Source organism: Hermetia illucens, chromosome 6, assembly GCF_905115235.1.
Source record: "Hermetia illucens chromosome 6, iHerIll2.2.curated.20191125, whole genome shotgun sequence".
Lineage (NCBI taxonomy): Eukaryota > Metazoa > Arthropoda > Insecta > Diptera > Stratiomyidae > Hermetia > Hermetia illucens.
In genome coordinates, this window is record NC_051854.1 from 53,393,316 (window position 1) to 53,402,123 (window position 8,808).

General features: G+C 42.9%; 1 protein-coding gene across 1 annotated transcript; it reads right to left on the minus strand.

The window, feature by feature from the left end:
- Positions 1-226: 226 nt before the first annotated feature.
- LOC119660007 lies at positions 227-4,725 on the minus strand. Its single transcript, XM_038068384.1, has 4 exons — positions 4,626-4,725; positions 991-1,527; positions 572-801; positions 227-516 (listed from the first exon to the last, which is right to left on the minus strand). The coding sequence occupies exons 1-4, from the start codon at positions 4,690-4,692 to the stop codon at positions 355-357; spliced, it is 996 nt and encodes a 331-aa protein (XP_037924312.1). The 5' UTR covers positions 4,693-4,725; the 3' UTR covers positions 227-354.
- Positions 4,726-8,808: the final 4,083 nt, after the last annotated feature.

Consider the following 8,808-nt stretch of genomic DNA (forward strand, 5'->3'; position numbering starts at 1 on the left):
GGTGAGGCAACGTCTGATGAGTTGTCTCTGCCCTGAACGAAACCGCAAGTCATAAACTGGGAAATACTTGACAGATTGTTCCCTTAATCTCGTTGGTATCTAGCCCTTACGTACCTATGAGGCACGATCTAAGGCGCGATTATTCCGCTTTGGCTTCTCGTGCTGCCAATATGCAAGGATAGTCCCCCCCCCCCCCAAATGCTTTGGAAGAATATAGAAATTGGTACTCTTTTTCTGTCTTTATTGCATTCATATTTAAAGATATCGTTATAGTAGGTTTTGTAATGTGTAAGGTATCTTGGAAAAAGGTACGCATTTATTGACAAACGGGTTCAGCGAACCTCCTATAAAGTTTTATCCAACTAGAGACTGAGTTAGCACTTGCGGTAATTCAGAGATCGTTTTCATCAAAATTTCGATATTTTTCAAATCGGTTGCATCAACGGCTTGGTTAGTATAGTTAGAAATCTTCTTCTGAATCTTTTTCATATTAGCTCGGAATGCCCGATTTGCACCCTGTAATGTAATAGTCAATTTATAGATTGTAAGGGATAGTTAACTCAAATTTTACTCTTATTATGGCGGTGAACTGTCGAGCCTTCCTTCTTTCCGAAGTTTTCGAAGCGAACCTTCCATTGGTGAGAGTCTTTTCGAAGTATTGCAGCCTGGATTTGAACGTAGAGATAGGTCCACCCCATTTTGATGCAAATTCAGTGATCTCATTCAAGACTTTAACTACTCTTCGAGCATCTTTATCTTCGTCGTCCCTTTCTCTAACAACTCGTTTAGATGCAGTGCGTCCTGCAAGAAAGGAGTTGATTTCAGTCCAAAAATTGGATTAAATTTATGCATTCTGCGGAAAAGCAGTCAAGCTAGATGACAAATAATTTTCTAAATCATCAGGGCAGTAGTATGTGAAAATAATCAATACGGCCCCCCCCCCCCCCTCCCCAAGAATATGAGGTTTCTATAAAATCATGGTACACTTACTCTTAACAGGCATCATTGAAGCTGGGAGAGTGCATGTTGTTGATACTGTTTTCGGAAAGGGCGTTTCACTCTTCATTTCTTCTTCTCTAGAAATTTCAGTTGGAGAACTTGTTGTGGGTGTATCCTCGGAAGTTGGACCTTTTGTTGGCATGTCCTTTGTGGAAGTTGCTGTAAAATCTTCTGAAAAAAAATCATCTGTGGTCGACTCCTCTGTCGTCTCTTCTGTTGGTGAAGTTTGTCTAGACTCTCTTTTGGTTGTGTATATTGCCGTCAATGTTGATCTGGGAGATGTTTCAATTGTTGGATTCATTAATGAATGGGGCGGAGTTGTTGGTTTTGATGCCACATGGAAGTGTTTCAACCAATCTCGATACACGACGGGAAGTTCCGGATAAAGATGCATTACCTGATAGGTCTGATAAACGTACGCAAATTTGAAGGGAACAAGTTCATCTGATTCATATTTTTTTCGTAATATATCGAAAAGTTCCGAAACTTTGTGAAGGAATGATAGGAATTGACTAATGGTAATACGATCTGCAATTGAAATAATGACGAAAGAGATTCATTATTTACAAAGTCTTCTTTTGAAACGAACATAGTAAAGAAATTATAATATAATGCTATCCTTATATAAATTAACTATGTCTGACTTCTCTCCTTCCTTTCCAATTGATGGATTGAACTTAGTTTTTTTTTTCAAGCTTATTGAGAGGGAAACCTAAGCGTATCAACCCACCGTTGTTTTGGCCGGCCTTTTGGTCGAGTACCATCAACTTCGCTGTTCAAACCAATCTTAGCAAGTGAACTTTCTTTAGTGCGAATTACATGATTGTCTCCATTACCGCAAGACACCATTCATTGCCTTTTGTAGTCGATCAAACCCCAGAACCATAAAGGGCTGCAGGGCAGACGACATTACGATAAATTTTAGTTTTGAGACGTTCGTTGATACGTCGATCACAAGTAACACCAGTTGTGGATCGCCACTTCATCCAGGTTGTGTTAATGCAGCCTAAAAGAATGAAATAATGCCTAATGACTGGTGAAGACTATTTTTATAATTATAGGGGTATCACATTACTGAGTACTTTCATCTACTACTGTAGCAGGCTTAGTAGCTCCGTACAATCAAAGTAACAAATTAGCAGCAGATCTGGTGTTCTCAGTGCAATAAGTGTTGAAAAACTATTGGAATGTGGCCATCAGTTGCACCATCTTCTCTTCGACTTCAAGGCCGTCTATGATAACACAGCAAGGGTATGAAACAATTCGGAATTACTATCATATTGATAAGGCTGATTAGGCTAACCCTAATGTATGTATGTGCTAGACTAAATAAAATCAATTATTCTCGAGGCCATCCTCGATCAACAACAGTCTGGGAAATCTGTGAAGTCGCTTCTCCGCTCGACGGAGTTCGTGATAAGTCTCTGTGCGTGCCCGCGTTCTTTGAGAATGCAACATTACTCGGTATGCGGCATTCTTCCGTTCCTTTGCTAGCTTACATTCATCGTCAAACCAGACGTTCCGACTCCTTTTACGACAATGATAACGTTCTTCAGGTGGTTGTGAAGATCATTTGTTGATGCTTCATCTTCAGGTCCGCTGTTGACTGTGGTTATTGCGGCATCCATTTTCCTCTTATAGGTGTTGCGGAGGGTTGTGTTGTGGATGACTTCAGTGTTAACTCTCACTTGATTGTCAGAGGGTATTCTGGGTGGTGTTGTTATTCGAGCTCGAAGCACCATGCCAACGAGTTAGTGATCCGGGTCTATATTGGTCCCCTATATGTTCTGACATTCATCAAGGCTGAGAGGTGGCGGCATTCAATCAATACGTGGTCAATTTAGTTGAAAGTGGTCCCGTGTGGAGAGATCCAGAGAGGAACCAGGTACTTCCAACAACCATTTCGTGTGACCCTGCTAATTGAATAATCCGCAGTCCGTTATCATTTGTATTTTGATGTAAGCTATGGGAGCCAGCGTATCACCTGAATATGGGCTCCTACCCTACTTGGCTGTTAAAATCCCCAAGTATGATTTTGATATCATATCTGGGACAGGCTTTGAGGGTTCGTTCTACTGCCTCGTAGAAGGTATCTTTCTCCGACTCGGCAGTCTCCTCTGTAGGGGCATGAACGTTAATGAGGCTTATATTTCTAAACTTGTCTCGCAAGCGCAGAGTGCATAACCGTTTGCTTATGTTTTCAAAGCCGATAACAGCAGGTTTTATTTTTTGGCTGACTAAGAAACCTACCATCCCCTGTAACGCTGTTACATCAGCTCTATATTGGGACAGGGTATGGGCTAGCTGCCCAGCAGCTTCATCTCTGTACAGAGAGCGCACGTTCCATGAGAAAATGCGCAAATCCTTATCCTGTTGTCGTTGCCGGGTTCGTCGTTGTGTAATCCGTTCAGTCCGAGGCTCCTGTTGTGGCTTCGTAACAAGTTGTTTTCCGTGTAGGGTTGTCAGCTCTACCCAACCCCCAACCTGGAGGACCAGTTGGTACAATTTGTCCTGTTTTTAGGTGCGGAAGACTCGCCTTCATCCTTCTCCGTCTGGAGCTTCTCGTTAAGAAAGAGTTCCCAGCGGTCACCACGTGGAGGTGGAGATAGGGTTTGATAGTAGAGCTTTTGGTGTTGGTTCAGCAGACACTTCCCAGGTTGTATTCTCCATCGTGCATACCAATCCACGTTTCGCCCTGGGACCTATACTACTCTTTGACCACCGAACTACTGGCGTATGCTAACGATATCATGGGAAGAACGACCCGAGACGCCTTCATCCAGATCGAGCAGGCGGCGCAAGATCTTGGGCTGGACGTCAATGAAGGCAAGACAAAGTATATGGTGGCAACGTCAGTACCGAAAACCAACCAACTAACAACATCAAATCGCACTGGTCAAACGGGAAGAATAAAGATAGGAGAATACAACTTTGAGACCGTTGATAATCTTTCACACAATCACAACCGATAACAGCTACGATGATGAAATCCGCGCACGGTTGCTGGCAGCCAGCAGAGCATATTTCAGCTTACAAAAACTGTTCCGCTCAAAACGTCTCACCATACGGTCAAAGCTTTTACTCTACAAGACAATGATCTTGCCAGTCCTCATGTATTCCTCGGAGACGTGGGTTCTTAACAAGAAAAATTGCGAACTCTTGGTCGCGTTCGAGAGAAGAATCCTCCGAAGAATTTTTGGCCCCCTACATGAGGATGGACGATTCCGTAGCCTACACAATGACGAAATCTATGAGCGATACCATGACTGTTCGGCTGTGGATAAAATCCGGCTCAATAGGTTACGGTGGGCGGGTCACTTAATCCTTATGGATGAGGATGATCCAACCCGGAAAGTCTATAAGAGCAATATCTACGGTAGAAAAAGAATACGAGGCAGACCCTGCCTAAGATGGAGCGATGGCGTAGTTCAGGACGCCAGACACCTTTTAGCGATATCGAATTGGCGGACCTCGTCGCAAAACCGGGATGTTTGGAGTTCCTTATTAAGGCAGGTCTAGACCGGATACCGGTTGTGGCGCCGTTGATGATGATGATCTCCAGGAGGAGATATTCACTGACACTAGTTTAATCAATGAATTCAAATTGTTTCACTAAATCCCATTACCTCTGGAACAATTTCCCGGTGGTAGACATAGAACACTACAAAATAGAAGCAAAGCTACCAATTTCATTATCCACTTTCGTATTGCACCTTTTAGATTAGATAACTGAAATCTACGCGTTCAAAAGGAAAGTTTAAATACTCAATTCTAAATAAAAAAGATGCCTTCAAACCCATGAACCTATCAATCATTTGTGATTATTATTACTCCATAAAATTGAAAATGTCGCTACAAATCTTAATTTTAAAATATTTCTCGAACTTGTCAGTTTTCTGTAATTGTTATCTGTGTTGAATACTATTGCGCCAGCAATAATAAATTTAGTTGGAGATAGTAACAGCAGTGGGTTTGGGGGTTGGGTTAAAAGATAGTTTACTAGAGTGAAAACTGGCAATAAATAGTAGTTCCCATTGTACATATGTAAGTCAAGAAGTTTGAAGGTGCATATTGTTAGACGCTGCAGTGTCAATTTCAAGATTAAGTATATTTCCAAATATAGGCCTGCATTCTAGCTCTTCCACGGTACAAGATCCACACGATATTCCAGATTTTCCTAAAAAGATATTTTGAATTATAAGGAAGCTCATCATCATCATTGAATTTGATAGTGACCTCAACTGTTTGCCCATTGGCGATTAGGCACCTCTCCTCAAATGCCCCAGTTAGTCATTTTGGTTTACTGAGGAGAGTCGCAGTTCTGTACTATCCCCGTAAATCGCCTATTCAATGGCTTCCCGCAAACGCCTAATCTTAGAGCATTCTCTTGAAAGGCAGAGAGTATGCGGATTCTTTATTGAAGAAATCCTTATCAAGGTGTCTTCGTCTGAGTCTCAGATCTCAGGGGGCAGCGGCATATGATGTTCAGGGCTGTCTCTTCCTCCTCATCACATTGCTTGCATATAGCCGAAATCGCCCCCCAGATCTTTTCCATATGGTAGTTTAAGTAGCAGTATCCCATTCTTAAGGGACAACACAAATGCTATAAGTTCTTTCACAAGGATTTTCGCCTGCCCGCCAGAGTTCAAATTTCTCCACTCCGCTGCGTGAATCCTTGCAATTTAACCCTTCAGAGATAATGGATGGGCGGATCCCAAAAAATTGGTTCTGGCCCCATCATTGTGAATCCAGAAATTTGGCGAGCCAATTACCAGCGATGTTTGAGTGCCTTAGTACCCACGTCAGGAATGTTTCGATCATTCGGCTAAGTTTCAAAAGCTCCCGATGACAATTCCACACCAACTGGCTTGATATGTCGTTGCTATTGAGTGTTGATAATGCTGCTCAAGTGTTGGGACAGGTTCGAATAGTGCGACCCCTCCTCGAATACGGTCGTCCTTTCTCCGAGGGTTCGGTCTACTACCATAATCAGAGTCCCCGAGAACACCCCTGCGCCCGATCCATCTTTCGTGACTGACCCGTTGGTGAGGATCATTGAGTCTCTAATCTGAAAAGACTCATATCCATTTATCGATCATTCTTCTCTTTTGGTGATTACGACAGAGTATGTCTTTTCAAACACGAATCTGGAAACCATATGATCAGCCGGCATCAGAGCCGGTTTTATGTTTGTCCAGGAATTCCCAGATGGACGTACACATTCACATAATCTGTTGCGGTGAAAGTCCCCAGGTCTTACCTATCGCAGTCCTACAACACCAGAGCAATCTGGAGGATTTTTGATGTTGTTCCTGGATATGGTACTCCCACATTAGCTTGTAGTCTAAATGTATTCTTAAATATTTGACTGTTTGTACCAGCCGTATTTCCACCCATGCTAAGGCGGATAGCGTATAGCTACCCCACGTGACATTCCTAGTGATTATAACTAGTCCAGTCTTCCTAGCGTCCACATTTCAGAGGCACCAACTGTGGATTTCATGTGGAGTTGCATTCAAGCGGCCATATACTGTGTTCGCAATTTCGCCTGTAATTATTACGACTAGTTCGTCCTCAAATGTTTGCGCGAAGACTTATTTGTCCTCTAGGTATAGCATAGCAAGGTATCATTACCAAGAGCCATAACAGAGTGTGTGAATTTTTCTTCACTTCAGCATGTGAAGGGTTCAACTGATACATAGCAGGTCGATTCTATGCTGTCTTGCCACGTCAAAAATTACCGCGAATGAGGCATAATTCAAGGCATCCTCGATGTCCATGAATGCGCTTAATGGGTATTCTTGATAGGACATCGCCTTCTGAATTTCGCAGGGTTGAGATCATCCGAACCCGCGGACTTGTATCTATAGAGCGAGTTGAATGCCCATTTTACTCGCTCCAGTGATACTACGTTGCATGCCAGATTCCAGTCTCTTGTTTGAAGGCTGTATGCACCTGTCGTCCCCGAGATGAGATTTTGGATGCTGCCTGGGAAGTGCACTTCAAGCAAATATTTTGCCGTTTCTTCATGGCTTTCTGTGTACCTCTCGTTCTGCAAACGTAAATAACCCAGCTTCTGGCTACGTTATTTACCAAGGATCCGTTTCAGCTTTGTAGTTGCCTTAAGAGAGTTAGATTCTTCACAAAAGCGTCTCCATGATGACCGTTTAAGAGATTGTATGCTCTTCTCTAGAACTTTCTGTGCTTCTTTTCACCGATTCCAGCCAGTGGCTGAATCAGACTTCACAGCATGATTACCCTTGCTCTTCTCCTCTATTTTGCCAAATCCGAGTTCCACCATGGTGTTTCACCCTTCTTTGGCATCTCAAGTGGACAGTTTTCTTCGAAAGCTTCTCTCATGCTAGTTGTGATCATCTGGGTTGTTTTCTCGATTCCAGCAATGGATTTGATGCGTCTCCCAGGGATCGTGACTGGGGCGCTCAGTTCTATTTTTTTACGTTCCTCAATCTGTCTTCTGTAGATTCCGAAATGGAGTGGCCGGAGATGGATCCATGTCCATTACGAAATCAATGCGCCTCTACATTCAGACAGGAGTTGCAAGGTCAGTGGATGTCAGCCACCGTGATATCGATGACCTCTCGCCTGACCAAGTTGAAGGTCGGCGAGTGAATCGCCCTAGAAACATGTGGCGCAAAGCAGTGGAGGAGAAATACAAACTTCTCGGAAAATACCCCGAATTCCTATAAATGTCTGCCACCAGCGTACCAGAAGTTATATCTGCTAGCATTCCCTTTCCTATTCATTCTAATAGTACCTTGTTATAATTCCCTTCACGATGCAATCAACTCTTCGTAATTAGGCTAGCTTATTCTATTTCTACTGACGACATTCTCGATGACACCTGAAGCAAAGCCGAAATAGGATCATCCCCGCCTGGGCAAAAGCTAGGTAGCTTTTCAAGGTGACGTATCCTCATAGTTGCCAAGTCTTCTCTACGTGCCGTGAAAATGTAACTTTTTTCTCGAATTAGCTTCACTTGTGTTTTTTACTAGATTCATTAATATTTAATTGTTGTATTTTAGGTTTCGGTTCAGTCCTATGCATTAGCTAAAACATACCTAATAGATTTCCCTAAACAAGTGAGAGGATGCCTAGAATCCATAGGCCTGCAAGCGAGTATTGACAGGACACTTCTGTAGAATTGAATGTTTCCAGGTAGACGTTTACGGTCAATTTGCTATAACTATAAGTTTTTAAAGAAGTTCTGCTCTCGTGATCGATTTCAATCAACTGGTATGGTGTTTTGGCCATCGCTCAACCTCTTGCGTAATTACAATGTGAAACTTTACTGGAGGGCAAGATTTTTATTTCCGAGGTTCTCCTCATAACTCCTCACCTTCATGAACACCGGGACTGTTCTCCTGTTTAATCACACGCAAGGAATTTAAATTGCACTGTTTAACATGGCTGATCATTGCTTTCCTCAATATTCACATACTCCTCCGTACGTGGTTCCTTATATATGGTTGTCATTTACCCATTGGCCGGGTACAGCGTGTCAACCACACTACGCGCCATCGTTCGTGGTTATCTGAAACGCTCTTCAGCTCCCCCCACGACTTCCAGAGATCCCCTCCCCCCTCCTTCTCTACTGCGCCAAGTGCCTTGGGGCGACCCACTCATCAACCATCTTTGGAGCCCACAATGCCATTTTTGCCCCTCTTTAATGTGTTCATCCACTGCCACTTTCACCTTCCGACCACAGTTCAAAACGATGAATGTTTGGAGTTTTTGAGTAAATTCATTCATAATTCACTTTCCATATGCTACTTCCAACAATCTCAACTT

What these genes read in the sequence shown, in the direction of transcription:
- LOC119660007 (XM_038068384.1), bottom strand. Translation starts at nt 4,692, where the DNA reads ATGAAATTGGTAGCTTTGCTTCTATTTTGTAGTGTTCTATGTCTACCA. An exon ending in ACCGGGAAATTGTTCCAGAG is followed by an intron (nt 1,528 to 4,625) that starts GTAATGGGATTT and finishes TTTCAATTGCAG; the next exon opens with ATCGTATTACCATTAGTCAA. An exon ending in TTCAATGATGCCTGTTAAGA is followed by an intron (nt 802 to 990) that starts GTAAGTGTACCA and finishes CCTTTCTTGCAG; the next exon opens with GACGCACTGCATCTAAACGA.